At 37.2% G+C, this 21,873-nt stretch overlaps 1 protein-coding gene across 3 annotated transcripts in view; it reads right to left on the minus strand.

Annotated features, from left to right (window-relative positions):
- The window catches only part of Vha100-2 (V-type ATPase subunit a family protein Vha100-2), a 120,035-nt gene that overhangs the window by 17,633 nt on the left and 80,529 nt on the right, over positions 1-21,873 (minus strand). For 2 of the 3 annotated variants that reach the window (XM_076811639.1, XM_076811477.1), the window contains exons 1-3: positions 15,360-15,577; positions 6,608-6,748; positions 3,979-4,158 (exon numbers count right to left, since the gene is read on the minus strand). In XM_076811639.1, coding sequence (XP_076667754.1) covers positions 3,979-4,158; positions 6,608-6,724 — 297 coding nt within the window. In that variant the 5' untranslated portion in view covers positions 6,725-6,748; positions 15,360-15,577. Of the gene's footprint in view, positions 1-3,978; positions 4,159-6,607; positions 6,749-15,359; positions 15,578-21,873 lie in introns of those variants that run through there. The other variant, XM_076811564.1, reaches the window with a different exon arrangement.

Genomic DNA, 21,873 nt, shown 5'->3' on the forward strand with positions numbered 1-21,873 from the left:
ACGTCGCAAAGAGCTATTCAGAATTTCCCGGCCCGGGTTGAAAAATTTGGGGCCTTTTTCGCATAACCTTTGAACTATAAAAGATATCGGAATGCAATTTGCGCCGAAAAATGAGAAAAAATTATTCCCTCTCAATGATGAATAATTTAACATATTTTAACATACATTTACTTAATTTTTTTCTATCAATTTTTTAACCATAATTGTTGTGAAAAGCTTTTGCAATCCGTTTATTTGATACTGTATTTTAATGCTCTTTTTAAAATTCATGGTGTTGATAAACAATAGGCTAGCCGCTAGTTGTTTCTGTATCATTACTTTCATAAATCGGGAAATTAAATTTTTCTTCAATTATATGTTAGTTCTGCCAAGCTCAGAATCTATTGTTCTGGTTTTCTTTTCTTTTATAATTTTATCCTTAATGGAGTGCATGCATAGATCGGATTATACGGGTAACTAATAGGACGTGTCTTTGATTGTACCGGAGCGGTGTTTGAATTATTTTCTACAATTTTTGTGTCTGAATGTTTTAACCTTTTAGCTACTCAACGCCACGACTATACCGGCTCCCGTTAATGTCATTTTTTGGAACTATGCGCCATTATTGAGGCTTTTACACGCAGGTGGCGAAAAATCTCTCCGTACAAGGGTATAGCGCCGCGGTCCAGCGGTCGCTGGCAGCTCTCCGCTGGGCCGGTGCATGGTTGTAGTGGAAAGCGTCCGTGAGGCGCTGTTGCCATTTTACCTGTTCGCGCGAGCGCGGGTTGCAGGATGAAACGCTGACCCCGTAGATTGTGAGGTCTGCAAAACTAACATATAATTGAATAAAAATTTAATTTCTCAATTTCTGAAAGTAATGATACAGAAAAACAACTAGCCTATTGTTTATCAACGCCACGAATTTTAAAAACAGAATTAAATACAGTATCAAATAAACAGTTTGCAAAAGCTTTTTACAACAATTATGGTTAAAAAATTGACAAACAAAATTAAATTATTAATAGTCCCTCTAATAGAATTTTGGTTTTTCTGTTTCTCTATGATTGGACTATTATTACATATAATAACTTCTTAATTTATGTAACTGTTTGGTTTTTGACACCTATGAGGGATGTATTTATCAGCAAATAAATAATAATAAAGATATCAGGCATTGTTGGCGTGAATTAATAGAGTTTCGTTTTTTCAAAAACATTTTAATTTGTCAACGGTTATTCGCTTTGACGTTGTTCGGGGGACCTTTGGCATACTGTTTGGACGTTCTTGCCTGATTTAACACTGTTCACCTCAGTCACCAGTCAGCGGACTCGAGATTCGCATGTCCAACTACGAACGCGACATTTCCACAATCTTTTAAATACAAAAGTTCATTTAATATCAATTTTTATTTCCACTTTTTAAAAAATAAATTTTAACTTTCCTTGAAAATGGTCAGAATTATTGACCGAAACGTTGGAAACTGTTAAAAAAAATGTTTCAAAATTGCAATTAGTTTTTGTTTAAATATTCGAAGGACCGAACCAGTGCGCCGAAACAACATTCTTTTAATTGGAACGATTTATGCGGGCGAAATTCAAATTATTTTATTTAAAATTAAATTATCCATCATTAAGAGGAAATAATTGTAACTCATTTTTCGGCGCAAATTGCATTCCAATATCTTTTATAGTTCAAAAGTTATACGAAAAAGGCCCCAAAATTTTCAACCCGGGCCGGGAAATTCCGAATAGCTCTTTGCAACGTTAATTTGAAAAAGACCATCCTAAAATTTTCGGAGCTCGGATATCACTGCTGTCCAGCGGTCGCCGGCATCTCTCCGAACGCCGGGACGGTGCATGGTTGTAGTGGAATGCGTCCGTGAGGCGGTGTTGCCATTTTACCTGTTCGCGCGAGCGCGGGTTGCAGGATGAAACGCTGACCCTGTACTTATTAAGGGGGGAACCTGGTTTAAGACGCTGAAAACACGGTGACTTTTAAGAATTATTTCCTCAAGAAATATAAAGCGAATGTTTCCAAAACTTTAAGGGTGTTTTACTGTATATTCAGACAACAAGAAAACTTTTTTTTTATTCAAGAATAATTCATTTAAAATTGTCTTATTGGTATATCTTCGTAGCGCCGCGCCGCCGGAGTTGTCAAATTGTGTACATCCTAGCGGATCCAATTTTTGCCCGAAACAAAAAAGCCGAAGTTTTTCTTAATTAACATGAATTTATATCGTCGATGTATTAAAAAAAATAAGAAAAAAGTGTAAAATTGACAAAGTTATGGGACTTTAACGAAAAAGTTACGATTTTGACGAAAAAATTTCGACGTTTTTATGCAAAAAAAAATAGGTTTAATTTAATTAAAAAAGCCGAAGTTTTTTTTAATTAACATGAATTTATATCGTCGATGTATTAAAAAAAAATTAAGAAAAAAGTGTAAAATTTACAAAGTATGGGACTTTAAGGAAAAAGTTACGATTTTGACGAAAAAATTTCGACGTTTTTATGCCAAAAAAAATAGGTTTAATTTAATTGCTGCATAAATGTTTTTCATTCATCGACGATGGATGGTCCAGTATGTAACTAAAAAGCCCCGGGTGAAGTCAATCGGTCAAATAAATTTCTCTCTATCGTGTACACAATTTAAAAAAAAACGTGGTTTCGAGAAAAACGCGTTTAAAGTTTTCTGCGCGACACGCATCTGTTACGTCAGCTGTATTTACAAAGCTACTGCGAATTTCTGTCTGTACCTTTGGGAATACATTCTCCATGCGTATTACTATCGATTAAAAAAATTAAAAAAGGAATCGATCTTTTTAGCTTCCTAAACCAGGTACCCCCCTTAATTCTCAGTGTTTTTTGCGAACCGCAATTAAGGGGTCATGCTCAGTCAGGAGGCCGAAAAAAGGGTGGTCTTTGGAAATTTTTTTCTCAAAAGCTATAACCCATTTCTCAAAAAATCTTTTTTCATTTTAAGCATTGCATCTAGTACAGTGCATCGTAATTTTTTTATTTAAAAATATTTATCAATAACTAAGTTATTGTCCACCACTGGAAGGTTCTCTAAAAATTAAGGCCTTCTTGCGGTGACCACTGCTGCTCGAAAGTCAATCGTCTAAAATAAAAAATTCAAAAGAATTTACTTATTATATTATATTATCTAGTATTTGAACGAATGATTTTTATAAAAATTAAAACTTTTACTTTAAACATCAGCCATTTTTTCCCAAATCAATATTTCGAAAAATCCTTCGTTCAAGTACTAGATAATATAATATAATAAGTAAATTCTTTTGAATTTTTATTTTAGATGATCGACTTTCGAGCAGCAATGCTCACCGCAGAAGATTGATAAATATTTTTAAATAAAAAAATTACGATGCACGGTACTAACTGCAATCCTTAAAAGGAAAAAAGATTTTTCGAGAAATGTGTTATAGCTTTTGAGTAAAAAATTTCCAAATACCACCCTTTTCGGTCTCCTGACTGAGCCTGACCCCTTAAGACACTGCAGGGAAAGAAAACTGACGAAATGACATTTCCCAAACTCCTGAACAGATATCTTAAAAACTATCATAATTAATCATTCGGCTCGAGCTAGATCGAATGAAAATATACAGTTTTAGTCCATACTAGCATTAGCTTAATATACCGCGATCTTGTCACCTATATTAAATTTCTTATTTAGGTATTACAAGTGTCTTCCGACGTATTTTTATAACAACTCGAAAATAGAAGATAATGTAGGGACGCAGAAGAAACTTCAAAAGAATATTTCTTCTCTGTATAGATCTGCCTTGCAGAACAAAGAACTGAGCGCTGAAGCATTTCATGATACTCTGTTTTCATAATTCAGATGACAATGGACTACATACTTCGGCTACTAATGTAACCTAATAAGGAAGTGAAGCAGACAAGAATTCTGCCGTACTATTGAAAAAGATATCCATTGACATGGTTAGCTAACGAAGGCCACAAAGAGAAACTTTACCTCGAGGTCTATAATTGCACGCGGATTCGGTGCCCGTGGTAGTTCGGCGAGGTTGTCGGCGATAGGCACCCCGTCTTTTCTCACTTCCGCCTCGATGTACCGAATCTTTCGTTCCATCTCGTCGCATCGTCGGACTTCGTTCACGAACTTTCGTTGGAAGTAATTGACGTCGGCGTTCAGCTAGAAAGGGAGCCATAGTTAATAACATTACAATTGCGCGAAGTTCAACGACGCTGTTAACCCTTCGTGGTCACACCTTCTTGTAATCACAAAAAAAAGTTCACTGCAACCCAGCGTTATTTTTGAGTTACCACTTTCGTATTTTTGAATCTTTTAACTTTTGAGTTATAATTGTACTTTCGTAATACTCGTACAATCGTGCTCTTGTAGTCTTTTTCTAGAAATATAAATTTTGATATGATGAAATTTGCAGTTGAAAAAGAGCGACTTTTCACGGTTGTGGGGAAAAAATGATTTTTTTCGTGATAAATCCCCTTTGGAAGTCGTAAAGTCGAAAATTGATCTTGGGGTGCGATACACCCCGTGTGACCACGAAGGGTTAAATTATCGTCTATAAGTATTTGTTTTTCTTATACTTGCAAATTAAACTCGGCGATAAATTTTCAATCCTCCCTCGTTAATTTAAGGGATTCCGCCCAGTCAGGAGGCCGAAAAAGGTGTGATATTTGGGATTTTTTTCACAGAAACTATAAAACTTTATTCAAGAAACTTTTTTTTTTGTTTGGAAGATAGTACATTTAGCTATGTCTCCAAATTTTGGCATTAAAAAATATTTATTAATAACAAAGGTATTTACAATTTCCTAGATGCCCTGTTCGAAAGAGGGGTTTGCGGTGACGATTGTGGCCGAAAATCGACATTTTACGTTTGAACATTTGCCATTTTGTCCGAAATGAATATTTCGAAAAACCCTTCGTCCAAGGACTAGGTAATTTAATATATTAACTAATTTTTTTTGAATTTTCGATTTTAGATAATCCACTTCCGAGTAATCGTGGTCCCCGCAAACCCCTTTTTTCGAACAAGACATGTAGGAGATTGTAAATAACTTTGTGATTAATAAATATTGTGTACTGCCAAAATTTAGAGACATAGCTAAATGTACTACCTTTCAAAGAAAAAAAAAGTTTTTTGAATAAAGTTTTATAGTTTCTGTGAAAAAAATTCCAAAAATCACAGCATTTTCGGCCTCCTGACTGACCCCTTAAACATTTTAAACTACCGAAGCATGTACCCTCGAACCATTGATTTAATTCAGTTATTTTATATTAACAGTAATACTAGTTAGTGAACTACTATGCCCATAGTTTTATAAAACAATATTTGCCTATTTGTAAGTCAGACTTTACGAGATCACGTTTCGTATAGGTATACCAAGCAATTGTAAAGTTTTTAGCCGGGGTGAAGTGGAGTGTCCAACCACTAAGGGCTTCTTTATACTCGACACTTTTGTGGCTCGCGCCTAGTTTTCCGTCAGGCGTAAAAGTGCTTCGTGTAAAAAGACCCTAAGAGACCAGATCTTCGAAGTGGTATTTAAACTTCGGGACAAGAACTGAGAAACTTTTGGACCTAAACTTCAACATCCCCCATCGTTTATCTCATCAAAAGTAATCTCAATGTTTCGTATTTTTCTCATCAACAGTTCTTATGCTATACTTTTACAAAGCATACATATGTAGAATGCCATTTCAAACCTTCCACATAAACATTTCCAAAACTATAAACAGTAGGTATTAGAAAGAACGTTTCATCTGAGAATTTCTTCCAGTACCTACTAATTCTGCAGACGTTCGCGTAGAAACATTGAACCGTCGAATAAAGTTACTCTATGTAACTGTAGCTTAACGAACGTTCATTCCTCTAGAAACTGTACTAAGAAAGGAAGTTCGGCAACTCGAAAATCCCAAAAAATCTGAAACATTGCAGGAATGTAGGTGCTAATAGCGTAACTATTTTTAGATTCGCCAGTAGAACGGTCGTAAGGGTGAAAACACCCCCGCGAAAAAATGGTAAGTTTTCAGATTATCCTGAGTATCTATGAAACTGTAAAAGATATCCAACAGAAGTTAAATTCAAAGATCTATGGTTTTTTATGTCCTAAAAAGCGGCGACAAAGAATTTGTGAAAACATTATTTTTTTCGAAATTCCTCCCCGCCACCCCTTTTTTCGACAATTCTTTATCACCATATTATAGTCTATCGAAAGCCACCAAACTTTGAGTTGAACTATTTTTCGATATCTTTTACGGTTTCGCTTTTATTGGCGAATCCAAAAATAGTTAAATTATCAGCATCCCCTGAGCTACACTCCTGCAAAGTTTCAGATTTTTCTGAATTTTCGAATTGCCAAACTTCCCTTGAAAGTGTTTCAGCTGCTCTAAAATCTAGTACGAGGAGATTCGGCTACACCCATGTCATCGGGATCTGTTTGGGCATGCGCATTGAACACCCCACTGTCGCTCGGTATACCTATACCCGATTAGACGCAAGTGATGCGCAACAGGTCGACGCCTTCTAACACTTGCAGCGACAGCTTCGAATAATCAGCAGCGCGGCAAAGGTTGCTAGTGGAATGCAATGACCAAACATTACGTTCAGCTCAACTTACATCACGAAATTGCACCGTACCGGTTTCTCCGAGTTCAGAGACGGAAAGGTAGGCCGCCTCTGGCTGAATGAACAGCTGGCAGAGGGCCATCTCCTCGCTCCTGAACATCGCCCCCATGTTGAAGGCGATTTACGTTTTGCCCTGCAATAAAAAGAAACACACTTTTATCGGCATGAAACTGTTAAAATGGGCGAAGAGATATTTCTTATTTAGAAGAATAAATTTTCCATTTTTGACCATTGCAATCGTACAGAGCGAATGCGAGAGCAACGGGAGGTTCTACCTAAAGTTTGTAGGATGCGAAACACAATTTCTTGTTACTTTCGCAGATGTATAGATAATAATAATAATAATAATGTCTTCATTGCATTCCCATCTGCATACAATTAAAAAAAAAAAAAAAAAAAAAAAAATATATAAGAACAATGTTAGTGTAATATGAGCCTAATTGTACAATGAGATGTGGCTAATGGGTGAGATTCAGTCGATTTGCTGCTCTAAAATCTAACTCAAAGAATAATAACAATATACCTATACTATGATAATGTCATTTAAGAAGGAACCCGTTTCGCGCATGTAGAACGAGCTCATTGGCTCCGAAAGAGCGTTGGTGGGGGTACAGCCAATAGTGGCTCCTCCCGGCACCAATGAGCGTCAACCTGCGCAGAACCGGACTAAACTCGTCGGTCGGCAGGTTCCTTCTTAAATGACATGGAGTATACTAATAATAATGAAAGGAGAATATAAATACTAATAAGTACAAAATACAAAAACCGAAGCATTTGTAGTACAAATTTTTGGAAAACGATCGTTGCAGAAAATTTGAAGAATGTTACGATTTTTAAAAAGTTTAAAATATTTAAGTGTTTTTCAATACTTATTAATAGAATAATTTGTTGACTAACTATGGAAGAATTTATGTTTCTGAAATACGCGTTCGTTTTGATTATTTTCCTACTAGGATTATCTTTAAGAAATACTTGAATAGCAGATAAAACAGATCGTGTAAGAATGAAACCAGACGTTTGTTTTGAACGAGTAACGTAAACTGAATACCGACTCCACGGAATTGTTAGTACCACGAGAATCTTTTCTCGAGATCTCTTCGAAAAGAATATTCAACGGCAACATTTGTTAGGAATGTATCTGCAGGATGTTGCAACATTATTCTACGAACATTTTACCTCCACCTAAATTGACGATTTAAGGGGGAAGCCCTGTTTAGGACGCTAGAAATAAGGTTATCCTTGGGAATTTTTTTCTACGAAACTGTTGAACGGATCTTTTCCAAACTTTCAGGGTATTTTAATTCACATTCAAGCAATAAAATTGAATTTTTTCGTTACAAAGTGTTCGCTAGAAATGGAGATATAGGAACACGTTCGTTAGGACTCGCGCGCCGGAGTTGCAAATTTGCGATTGTAATGGTGGCCCCAATTTTTCCCTAAAATAAAAAAAACCTTGGTTTTTAAAAAAATTCCTAAGAATCACCTTATTCCTAGCGGCCCAAATAGGGCTCCCCCCTTAAAGTCTACGCATACATATCAGTTCCGTGACGGTCAGTGTCAGTAGTCTCTTTGTGCCAGTGCCGGTAACTGACACGGAAAATGTGAATCGCTCCATTCCATACACAGTCCAGTGAAATTAGGATCTGTCTTCGGAATAAATCCCACCAAGCTAAATATTGGTATGGGCCTTTATTAGGTCGTTTTAAACAATTAGTCAAAAGTCAATATGTTCAAAGAGGGTTGAAAAAAATAACAGTTTTTCACGAATATCTCGTTACCTAGCAGTTTTGCGACGAAAATAGTTACTATACAATTTATAGCCTAGAAAATTCTCTACAAAAAAGGTGCTATGAGATTTTTTCGTAGGAGTAACGAGAACGTCAGCATCGTCTTGACCGTGTTTCACGTTGATGTTGGCTTCTATTCACACTACACGTGCTACATCCATTGATGCTGACGTTCTCATTACTCCTACGAAAAAAACTTATAGCACCTTTTTTGTAGATAATTTCCTAAGCTATAAATTGTATACTAACTATTTTCGTCGCAAAACTGCTAGATAACGAGATATTCGCGAAAAACAGTTACTTTTTCAACCCTCCAAATAAAGGCCCATACCAAAATTTAGCTTGGTGGGAATTATTCCGTGCATTGAGCAGATTTCCGTCTAATTTCACTGGGCTATACAGGGAAACGATATTTGAGGGCAAAAACGGACCAACCCTCATTTTTTCCGAAACTGAGTTAGTAGCAATAACGTATTCCAATAGGCTGTACTAATCATAAAAATTAGAAAAAAAATATTTTTTGTCAGTGGGAGTTAGTCCGCTTTTGCTCTGAACGCCTCATTTCTTAACCACTGGCATTAGCAGCACTGATCCATCTCGTCACGGAGCTGATAATTATCTATGCGTAGACCTTTATGATTAGCAATTAACAGTGTGTTAACAAACCCCGATACGAGATAAGGGGATTAATTCCTGGAAACACTCTTAGTACTAGAGCATCCACGTGATGACATTCAAGATATTTGCGAAGCAGATTTCGACATATTTTATAATGATCTTACAGCGCTGTGTATGTCTTTGACACCACTCGTTTATATTCGCTGCGAATCCGAGACCCAAGATAATTAATTGTGTGCAGATACTCCAGAACCCCCGTGCATAACATCCTTTGTCGCGGGGCAAAGAAACTTGAGATCGATAGAAAATTGGTCGCTATAGTTTGCGCAGTGGTGAACGATAGTCGAGCTTATTATCAAATATGTAGATAAGCCGATGAAATGTTCCATACGGCTTTGCAACAAATCGCGATCTTATCGCGGAACGATAATAACAACTGTATCGTATAACAATCAGAGCTTTGCGACACAGTTGATACTTTGTATTTTACGAATAAGTGGTCTGGAAAATAGCGATTAGCAATCTCTGTAAAGTGTGTTGACTTTTACAACAATTCGCAGTACAAAAGTTATTTTGAAGTTGAAAGCATAGTTGTTATGGAAGGTTACAATATTCTTTCGAAGAGGTAGTAAGTGCTCGCTGATGAATCTAGAGAGTTTTAAGTTTTTCTAGACAAAGTTGGACATTAACTAAATAAAAAATATTTAAATAACCGATGAAATAAAGTTATTTCTTTTATTCGTCGAATATTTTTTTTTTAACTTTTATTCGATATTCGAAATATTATTTAAATACAAATTTTGCTCGGATACGATTCTAGAGAACCTATAAGGGATACATGATTTATAAGATCTATATAATCTAGGGGAGAATTTAAATACATTTTTCGAAAATTTATACTAAACTCTTTTCGAAAACCTACAACTGTGAAAAACTTCACAGATGAATTCCGATAAAATTTTAGATTTTATTTATAGTGAGGTATTTAAAAAACTTGGGTGGGTCAAGTTGCGTTCCAGGGGATCTACACTGTAGATTCTACAGGATCTATATCGTCTGCAGGATAATCCAAATACTTATATTCCTTTAAAAATGGCACCAATATTTTTTTGGAAACCTAAAACGTACTCACAAAGGAATCTAAAGTTTTAAATACAGTGTAGTGTACCAGAAACCATTATCATCTACACTATCTATAGGATCTATATGATCTAGAGGAGAATCCAAATACAGCTACTTTTAAAAATTACCCCAATTTTTTTCCGAAAAGCTAGAAGGTACATTTAAATCTACAGATGAAAATTTGATTGCAAAGTGGTATATCACAGACCATCATCATCATCAAAAAGGTCTACAGAATCTTTACGGTTCTGTTCCAATATCTAGGGTAAAACTGAAATAATTGTAAATTCTTTGAAGGCGGGAACTTTATAAATGACTAAAATAAAGCTTGATTTTTGGAATTTTTTTTCAAAGAATTTGTTTATTCTAAGCTTTTGAAATTTTCAGGATGACTTAATACATGTTTAAAAAAGTAAACAACAATTTTCCATAATCAAAAATAGTCAAAATACCCATTTCGATTCATGAAAGCAGTTCTCAGCGGCCACGGCGTCAAAGATACAAATTGGCGTGCAGCATAACTCAAAAAATATTTAAGCAATCGACTTCTCCCAGTGCGTAGATATAGAAAATTAAATTCTCCTCCAGATGAGCCTATAAGTCTATCTATATTATTAAATTATATAATATCTATTGCACTTTGAAGACTGAAGTTTTATTAATCAAGCACTTTTTATTCTAACAGGTTCATCAGTAGCGCAATCTTATTTAAAAAATAAAATTTTTGTGTCCTTTTGTTTCAGCCAACTACAGTGGATGGTACGCTGCACGCCAATTTATACATTTAGCGCCCTGTCCGTTGGGAACTGCTTCAAGAATCGACATACATAGTCTATTTTTTATTATGTAAAAATCTAATTTTCACTACTTTAAATATGTACCAAGTCATCCCGAAAGCTTCAACAATTTAAAATAAATAAGTTCTTTGAAAGAAATTTAAAAAAATCAGTCTTTACTTCAGTCACCTCTGCGAACTTCCCCGCTTTAAGGGGTTATGCCTACCTGCAAGGTCTGAAAACACAAGTATTTTCGGGATTTTTTTTAAAACACTCGAAGACTTTTTCTTTAAATAAACCTTCGTGTATTCGAAAGTGTACATGTTAAACTACTTGTGGTAATTTTTGCGATGGAAAATATACAGAAATAAAAAAAAATATTAGCGATCTCTCGGCAGCGATTTTTTTGTCAGTAGTTTGCGGTGAACATTCTAATTCTGACCTGGTTCATCTGAAATAAAAAATTCGCGGGAATTTAGTTAGTATATTGGATTATCTTGTCCTTAATCGTTTATTATCCCAAGATATTAATTTGCTACAAAATGGCAACTTCTCATAGCAAAAGTATCGATTTTCACCACAGAATCGCGCTCATGTTTCATCATTTTCCATCTGTAAAACAACAACTACCCAACGCAAATAAAAAACCCACGATTAAGAACAAGCTAATCTAATATACTGACTAAATTTGGTGGAATTTTTTATTTCTGATGAACCAGGTCGTAGCTACAGTGATCACCGTAATAAAAAAAGCGCTGTCGGGAGATCGCTTATAATTCCATTATTTATTTAGTTACCGCATTGCAAAAAAAACTACAAGAACTTTAAAACATATACTTTCGAATATACCACCGTTAATTTAAAAAACAGTCTTCAAAAAGAAGAAAAAAAATCCCGAATATTCTTGCGTTTTCAGACCTTGCAGGTAGGCACAACCCCTTAAGGGGGGAGCCTGGTGTAGCGGATCGAAGAAATCGATTTTTTTTTGTTGCATAAATCAATAGTTGAACATCATTACAATATGTTCCCAAAGCAGCAAAACGAAATTCGAAAAATTAAAGCGGATATAACCGATTTTGAAACGACAGTTTTACACTTTGCGGGCAATGTAACTAAAAAAATATTCAACCAATCGACTTGGCCTTGTGCACGGATATTTGTGAACATTTTCTTCATAGTACTAAGTTATTAGTATAATGATATTGTTTAAATAAATAACTTTTTTTTAGACATTTAAGGCAAAATTTCGTTGGAAACAGTGAACTTTTGATTCAAGAGGCCGCCATTTGTTCATTTTGCATCTTTTAAGTTTCAAATTTCTTCATTCTGTGCGTACACTCATAAACTAAAAGAAAATTGTTCGATTTTTGGTTTCAGATGAAACCAAAAGACGCTACGTTGCCCGCAGTGCAATAATTGCGTCGCCAACGGACTGGGCATAACTTTGTTATTTGCCGCTCTTTTTTAATAATTTTTTTTTGTTATATACCTTAACCTGTTAATACAATATCCTGAAAGTTTCGGAAAGATCTATCAAATACTATCTTTAAAAAAAAATTCCCGAAAAATGCCTCGATTTTCATTTAGTTACACCAGGCTCCCCCCTTAACTCAACGCCGCCCTTCTGAAATACCATCACCTACTACGCCGCGTCGCATCAGCAGAACCGTAACCCCAAAAACCAGTTCGTTCCCATTTTTCGTGGCGAGATAGCCGTGACTCAACAAACTGATACGCACCGCTTATAAAGCCGGCTACGATAGCGCTCGCACACCTTTGCACACCGGAGAATTCCGAGCCGCGCACGCGTTTCTAATGCAATCTTATCAAGGACCAAACGGAATTCTTCGCCGCCAGGTTTCTGTGTAAAAGAGCCACGATACCGTGATGGAAGCTACTATAAAGATAAGCGAAGTGTGCACAGACGAGCGCCACACCGACGCGTGCGCGCACACCGTGGCAAATGATAGGAGCCGCCGATTTCGTAGGCACGATACAGCTTATCGTCCCACCCAACAAAAGAGCAGATTAATAAACCTGGAAATCTCGGCTAACGCGAATCTCGCCATTTAGCGTAACCTCGGAGCGCGATAGGTGTATCTCCGTTTTAATCGGCTCGAGCACGAGAGACGCGGATGGACGTAACGCGTCCAGGTAATTATTGCCAATATCTCGGGTGTTATCAATATTTCCGCTAGATAGCAAGGGAACAACAAGGATAGCGCGGAAAACAATACACTTCTGCGCGAGTTTTCGCGTCAGCGGCAGACAATTGAACTCGATCTTCCTGATAAGTCGGCTACAGACGACGCTGAACGGGCGGGGAAGGAAGATACCATCGATGACCGTCCTCTATTCAGATAAGCGCGCGCGACCCAGGACGCGGTCCAAAGTCCGCGTGCACCTTCGGGAGCGCTTACGTGCGCCTGTACATCTACCTACGTGGAAATCTTCGGCTCCGGAGCGCGATAAATTGAGGATAATGAGCGAGCGAGACAGATCGCCGGCTCGCCGAGGCTTGGCCGAGGCTTCGTCGAACGCCGCGCAAGCTGATCGACGACGAAAGCCTCAGGAATGACTCCCTTATCGGCGTACTCTAAATAATTAGCATCCCAAGGCCTTCCTCTGCCTTCCTTCCAATAATCTCGACGCAGCGACAAATGGATGCAACGATCCAGCCACGATCGGTCGGATTCAGTAGGGATTTGGAGCAATGATCAATTTGTAGCCGCGGATAGTCACCTGCGGGTGTAAATCAACGGCTCCGCGATGAATTGATGAACCGTCTAGCGGGTTGGGTTGGTTCGATCAAACGCGGTGATTGCTTGGCAAAAACGGGCCGGAGTGTAGGTGAGGAAGTGATGGAAAAGTGGTGAATAAATGAATGGTCAACTAGCCGATAGTGCAACCGCAATGCTGAGCGAGAGTGTCTCGGCGCAGCGATGCGGTGCTCTGGAAATTTAGCGGCAAGCTTGCCTCCCTGATGGAACTGATGACTGGTACGTGGCCGACAGATCGAGCGTGAGGGCCAGTCCGCGTTCTGAAACACTACCAGCGCGCATGGAAACGCATTTGAGCGTTAATTAGCGGAACGAGCGTACGTTTCCTATCCACTGTGGGAAACAATCGTGGTTCGAATCGCGCGCAAACGACGCGCTGCAACAGAACCCCGCCCAAGTGTACGTCGCTTTTCGACGGCCCGCGTCAGAAATGTCCCCTCGGTTGTTTTCCATCGAAAGTCGGGGTTAATCTAGCGAATTTAAAGTATGCGCTCTATTTCTCTCTCGTCCGCTCTCCGGCGGGATTCCGAGAAATGTTAAATGCAGACGTGAATCATTCGACGCGCTTTAATCGCCATGTACACAATAAGAACTGTGCTCCAACAAGTGACACGACACGCGCAGGGCGATGGTTATTAAAACGGCTGACATGTGACCGAGGCGACTGCTCTTCGGCGTCGTAGTCTTCTCAGGGACTCGCGTGTCCGTCGAATTATTCCCGTTTCATTGGAAACCAGGCGCAAACACGCGTGCCGGTCCCCTTCGACCAGGATCCCCTGCAATTTGCGCAGCCCAGCTCGGTGCAGGCTTCTTGTTGCCGTTGCTGCGTGGAAACAGAGGGAAAGGGGGAATGGAAATCGTGTTATTGCCACGCGAAGATCAACAGCTAATCAGCCTGGGCCGATCGTTTGGCAACGCGCATCGAAATATTCCGTTATTAACACCGAGAGGCTGGCACTATCGCGCCTGGGTTAGGTCTGGGTTAGGATTAGCGCTGGTGATGTTGCGGAACGTGGGTGGCAAATTTGCCGGTGGTATCGAAGTAACAATCCCTACTAAAAGGATTCGAAACGTCCTGACAACTACCAGTGCGTTTTGAGGAATTGTGACCAACAAAAGTGTCCCCACGGACCTCCTCTATTTTTCACACATTTTTGTGGCTCGTCGCTGGTGTCTCTGACGTAGCTACACTACTAGCAAAATATCCGAAATCAGTTGAACAGTCACGCGAGATTTTAATAAACTTCCAAGTGAACGCTTTCAGCGATGCTTTCAACGTTCCTGGCCACAATCAATCCATCTTATCAAACGAGAAAATCCCTACTTCCCGCGATGCCCATAGTGATTGCAATTCACTGGCAGGCAGTAGGTACCTGCGACTCTGGTTTAACGAGAAATACGAAGAAATGGCAGCTGCTCTCCGGAATTTCTCAAAATGAGAAAGACGAGTCAGGCCTGCGTTCGTAACCACCGACGCGCGTTCGTTTACTTCGCAACGACAGAGGAAGATGGCAAGTGTGCAAATATGCTCGGGATCACCTGCCGCGAGTCGTGAAAGCGTGCCGAAGGAAAGAAGCTTTATTTGCCGCGGGCAGGGTCGCGGAGGGTGCGACGAATTCGGTAGAGCACGCAGAAGCCTTGCGACCAGCGGTCGGACTCACCAGAAGGATGCAACAGGTATTCAGGCACGGTGTTTGATCGATGGTTCCGATCTGTTGGGTGGCGAGAAGCGGCTGGCGACAAAGAATAAAAGAAGGCGAACGGATGAAAAGAGAAAGAACCAGAGAAATTACATAACGAGACGGAGATCCAGCGATTCGACCGGATTCCACACAACACCGGACCGACTGTCGCGCACTCACCGACTTACTTTACTGAATCTAATTCAACACTCGACAAACGTCCCACCTCCGAGTTTCGTATGTGTGTATGTGTGGTGGGGTGGGACGAGAGAGGAGCAGACCTCGTGATGAGTTGTTCATTGTACATAATCGCACGCTGTAAAGATACATTTATTCAAATCAATACGCCGTGGCAGGTACGAGAGGCGGCGGCAGCAACGTTGCTTCGATTCGCCGATTGGCGCACGCGATTAATTACGGGGGAATGGGATCGTTTCGCCGATGATACTCTATGATCGGATTCCCTTTCGCTCCCGGGGGAGGGGGGGGGGGGAGGTGATTTGATATATTTATGTGGATTTACTGACGATTGTCTCAGTGACGACTGGATCCGAATTTGATACGTGGGAACTGCTGATCGTTTGGCCAGAGATGATTTGGGATATTTGAGCCGTTTATTTTTAAAGTGGCGTAAGTCCATTTATGGTCGAATCGAGATTTTATTTAGGGGTTTGGCGTTGGATTAAGTTTAATAAATATGGGTAGCATAGTAGTATAATGTTTTTGGCTTTCCAAGGGTGTCAAATTTATCGTCCCAATTAGCATAATTAGCATTATTTTAGGAATAATATGTGTTTGGTGGCTATGAATGGAGTTTCACTTTCAAAATCAATGAAATGACGTTTTCAATTCTTAAGAAAGCACAAGTCCATAGGAAAAGTAAATTTCCCTGGAAATAAAAATAAATGTATACACTTTTATGTTATATAATCAAGGAAATATTCAACTTTTATTCTTTGTTAAGTCATTTTTACATTAAAATTAATAATGGTTTATTAAATATTATTCAGTCTTCTCTAGTTTTTGTGTGCGGGAGTGATTTAAAATAATTATGGTGTGCAGGAGGTATATAATATAATAAATCCATTAAGTCCTTATATATTAGATTGTGATTGGTCTCGTTTTTTTCGTCCAAGTCGCGTGTTCCAATACATTTTTCCTGAATTTGATCTGTTTGCTATAGTTTTAGTTGCGACTGCTTTATGTCCCGCAGACATTTACTTTGTAATATGCAATTAATTTGTTATAAACAAATTATTAACAAATTGCTGAAAATTACAAGGGCATATGCGGAGACCCGTATGAATCCGTCAGCGGATCGAAAGTGAAGTTTGAGATCCAATTGTTTATAACAAATTCCAGATTTTCAAATTTCAGTCAAACCAAAGCTTCAAATAAAAAAAATTAAACCAAATCAATTAAATTACTAAATTTGACCACCCCCACTTTAGAGAATAAACTAAATTTTAGAAAGTCTAGGAATTCAATACCCTCCAGAAATCGGATTCGGTATTTTTCTTATGTAAACCATATGTAAGCTTTCGAATAAGACCAAATTCAATAAAATCGGTCCACGCATGACAGAGATATCGTAATATCATGTCATGGATCTGTCAGAAATAAGATTTTTCTTCTGATTCTTCTTCTCCAGTCAAAATTTTCGTCGACATAATACGTATGCGCGTTACACGCACACCTTCAGCCAAAACGGAACTAACACACGTTTCGTTCGTCAATCGCTATCTTCACTATGCAATCTACTCCAAATTTTCACAGCTTACCGTCAAGTTATAACCAAGTTATAAACGTGTTTTTACAAATATATGCATAAATGAATTTCTTTTTAATTTAAATGATAAAAACCAATTTAAACCAATTCCACCAATCCAATTGTCTTGAAGTTTTGCAGGCGGGTGTAGTTTGGATGACAATACAATATATTTAAAAAAAAAACCCGAGAGGATGAAAAAATTATCCAGTCATCAATTAATAATATAATAATAATTTATAATATTGAAAATTATCTGTAGTCATTCTCTATGTAAATTATTTTTGTAAAAAGAAGTGAGATCTCCATAAAAAACTTGAGAAAAGTAAATAAATTACGCCAAGTACATGAAATCAAATAAATCACAAAAAATAGAGGATAATAATAATTATAAAATAAAAAAAGATGTGAAATCAAAATGAGCTGCACGTACATAAAAGTAATGATAAATACAAATAAATATTTTAATACGAACAAACATTTTCTTCAAAATACTTGGCGCTGCGTCCCGAATTGGTACGTATGACATTAGAATTAAATATATGTAGAATAAATCTGACTTCGTTTCTAATATGTATATGTATATGTTTATGTATTTTAGATTGTAAGGGAGTTATTGCAAATTATTAGTACGAGGACAATTAACATTTTTTCTGTTTCGCAGCGCCAAGTATTTTCAATAAAATGTTTATTCGTATTAAAATATTTATTTGTATTTATCATTACCTTTATGTACGGGCAGCTCATTTTGATTTCACATCTTTTCTTATTTTATAATTATTATTATCTTCTATTTTTTGTGATTTATTTGCTTTCATGTACTTGGCGTAATTTTTTTACTTTTCTCAAGTTTTTTATGGAGATTAAACATAAAGCTGTGATCCCAACAAAATTTATTCCACAATATTTTCCATATCCACTTGAAACTCTCACAATGGGACTCACGCCACTTTCAAAATAAACTTTTTTCATCGCTTCATTAACCAGCATATTTACGTTTTACAAAATTTTAATGATTCTAAATATATTAGTAACAATTTGCTTCAGAATGAAAAGATCATGTAAAAATGTAACTATTAAGATAGCCAACTCGATTTTTTTGGAAAATGGACTTACGCCACTTTCAAAATAAACGGCTCATTTATGCGAATTTGAAAACGATTGTTTCGATGACTATTGGGTTCCGTTTCACTATGAGAATTGCTGATTGTTTGGATGAAAATGATTTGATGTACGTACTTACCAACGCGGATTTAAAAATGATCATTTCAATGCTGATTGGATTCCCATTTGTTATGGGATTTGCTGATCGTTTGCTTAGAGATGATTTGGTATATTTATATGAATTTGAAAAAGATTGTTTCAATGACGATTGGATTTGATATACACACTTAAGTTGATTTAAGGCTGCCGTCTCACTGGGCCTTGGAATGTGTGCGTACGCTCACGCAAGCTAAGTTGAGCGTGTACGTATACGCGTGTAGTAAACAAACCGTAAATTACAACTTTCGTCCTGGAATGGGCAAGAAGGAAGTTTTTGCGGGTATGGTTGTCTACAGTAGACGTCTGTGCGGGGTGGTCTGGTGCGTTTGAACGTTAATAAGCACCGTACGTTGAAATAATAATGGACTTATGACTCGAGAAATCACAGAATGAAGCTTCGAGGATTCTCCGTCATTGGCGCTGCTGGTACATTCGCGCCATGTAGCATCAGAACCGGTGGAAGCCCAAGCTAGCCGATAAATGCAGGAAATGCATAGGTCGGTATTCGTAGTCGCTACTTATTCTTAAGCAAATGCTTAAGCATTCGGCATCCTTTACTAGCTACTAGGTTAGCAGAGGATGCCGCATGCTTAAGCATTTGCTTAACCCCTCAACGACCACCTCAGTACTGATCCTCCGTTTTCCACTGGTCGCACAGTGTCGAGGCACGCGTTCAAAAAGCAAAAATTTGAGTTTTTAAATTGTGTATTTCATTTCATGGAATTGGTAGTAAACAGTCCGCCGGCATAAGAACATCTTAACTTACACAGAAACATATCGAACCCGAAAATTCTGATTGTAATGAAACTCCGTACGATTGTAGAGCATGTCGGAGTATGTAAGAAACGATTTTTTTTCTGCGGAAAAACACTCCGAGGGGGTGAAATCAGCCCCCAAATTTTCAGCGATTTTTCGTTTTTCGAGTATAACTTTGTAACGGTGAGAGGTAGAAGAAAACCGTAAATGGACAAAATGTTCAATGTTTGATGCCGTATAACGCGCTGCAAAAGAAATCTTTGTACGTCCAACAATTTATAAATAAATTAAAATTTTCGTTGTTTTACATATAATTTCTAACCGCGAGGGTTGGGGACGATCTTTTTCCGTGTAAAAGTTATAATTCGCAATGGTTTACTAAAATGTGAAAGGAAAAAATTTTGGTTCATTTGTTTATTTGTTTACAAAAATTTTCCGCCTTTGTCCATATTACTACCATCTGCCACTTGACAATCGAGGATTTTTTTTATTTATAAATTGTTGGACGTACAAACATTTATTTTGCAGCACGTTATACGGCATCAAGCACTGAACATTTTGTTCATTTACGGTTTTCTTCTACCTCGCACCGTTACAAAGTTATACTCGAAAAACGAAAAATCGCTGAAAATTTGGGGGCTGATTTCACCCCCTCGGAGTGTTTTTCCGCAGAAAAAAAAATCGTTTCTTACATACTCCGACATGCTCTACAATCGTACGGAGTTTCATTACAATCAGAATTTTCGGATTCGATATGTTTCCTTGTTACTAACATAATTGAAGGATTTAAGGTCAGTGATTACATTCAAAGTCGAATAACCAAACGCAAGCTGTCACAGACTACACATAGCAAATATTTACCCACTGCATTTTTTTTGTATTTATAAGCTCTCTTCTTTCTTTTTTTTTTTGAAAATAAGTAAAATATATCCTTATTTCGTTTTATTAATTAAAAATTATTGTATTTAAAGATATGGGTACGTACCAGTGGTTCAAATTATTAATTTTTTTTGTCGCATCTTCTAACTTCTGGAAATAATTTAAAAAAAACGAAACATATCGGTTCTTTCATTTTTTTTATTACAATTAGTTCTTTTTAAGCCCTTTAATTTGGTGTAAATTTGATCTTCCCCCGAGTGCTAACATATAAGAAGAAATACACATAATAAAACGAAAACAATTAGACAAATCTGTGCTAGAATATTTATTTTAAAAAGACACTGAGCTTTGAATAACTTCAGATTCAACTGATAGTGATGAAGATGTATAATAAGAACGAATAATTCTAAATTTATTATGAATACGAATTATTTAAAAAATTAATTTTATTTGTTTTATAATGTTTGTTATTAATTTGTGTTTAAATGTATTTAAAAAATTATATTCTTCATTTGTTTTACAAAAGTATGCACGATATGATTAACTAATAAAGATTATTAGTTAATGTTCAGGATGTTCAAAAATATATTTTAATGAATTATTTTATGTTAAAAATTATTTTTTTTGTTTACAAATATGATTAACAATTCAATTGCATGTAAATAACCTATCTTAATGGAAAATTGATTTTTTATTTTTTTTCTTATATATAGTGACTCGCATTAATAGTCGGACACTTTTTAAAATCGCATAACTTTTTTAGAATTGGTCCAAACAACTTGAGGTTTTTTGAGAAGCTAGAAGCATTAGTTTGCTAACTGAAGCGTTTCGTCGTTTTGAAAAAAATGTATTTGGTTGGAATAGCGAAAAGAATAGTAAAGGTCGATTTTTAAACTTTTTTTTGAGCTTGTAATGAAAATTTAAAAAACAAAAAGTTTGTAGATTGCAGTAAGTTGTATACGTGCCTAAAATTTCATCAAAATCGGTTAACGTTGCTCCGAGCTACAAACGTTTAAAGATCGCAGAATAATGTCGAAAATCGCTGATTTCGGGAATTTTCGCTTGGATTTGTGGTTATGGGTTATATTTACTGATGACTGGGTTATTTTCTCACCCCCTCGGGGTTAATTTTTTTTATTTAAATATTGTACTGTCATCCAAACTATGCACGCCTGCAAAGTTTCAAGACAATTGGATAGTTGGAAGTGGATTAGATTTGAGTTGTCAGATTTGAACCATAAAAACATACAAACAAACAGAGGGTGGAAGCTGAATAATGGTGATTACGTTACTAAATTTGTATTTAAACAACAGACAATTCTTGTTGATAAAAGAGACGGGTAAACTTTTCCTCTGGGAAAACTTTTTTTTTCACCGAAAATTTATATGGATCGAAAGCACGTATCAAACAACATGCAAAAATAAGAATTTTGAGTTTAGGAATGTATTCAGTAAGAAGTTAATAAGTAAAAGGGACTGTGAAATTTTTACGTATATTCTAACCCCTAATGCGACCAACTATTATGCTTCAATTTGAATGTACACTTTTTTTTTAACCAATACTATAGAACGTAGGACACGAGAGCCTGGCACGGTCGCATTGGTGAGTATAATCACAAACCCTCAGATACTAAAAACGCACCCTCCTCCTACTTTTCCTGGGGAAAAAATTATTTTAGGTTATGCCCAAACTCACATCAGTTCGCTACCATGCTTTACGCGCCCGCGAGCGGGCGCGCGCCGCCCCGCCCCCCCGCCCCCCCCCCACTCTAATCTGGCCCCAACCAATACTAATAACCCTGGACAAATTAGACAGTGGAATGCGTT

The sequence above is a fragment of the Andrena cerasifolii genome, chromosome 1 (assembly GCF_050908995.1).
Source record: "Andrena cerasifolii isolate SP2316 chromosome 1, iyAndCera1_principal, whole genome shotgun sequence".
NCBI classification, from domain to species: Eukaryota; Metazoa; Arthropoda; class Insecta; order Hymenoptera; family Andrenidae; genus Andrena; species Andrena cerasifolii.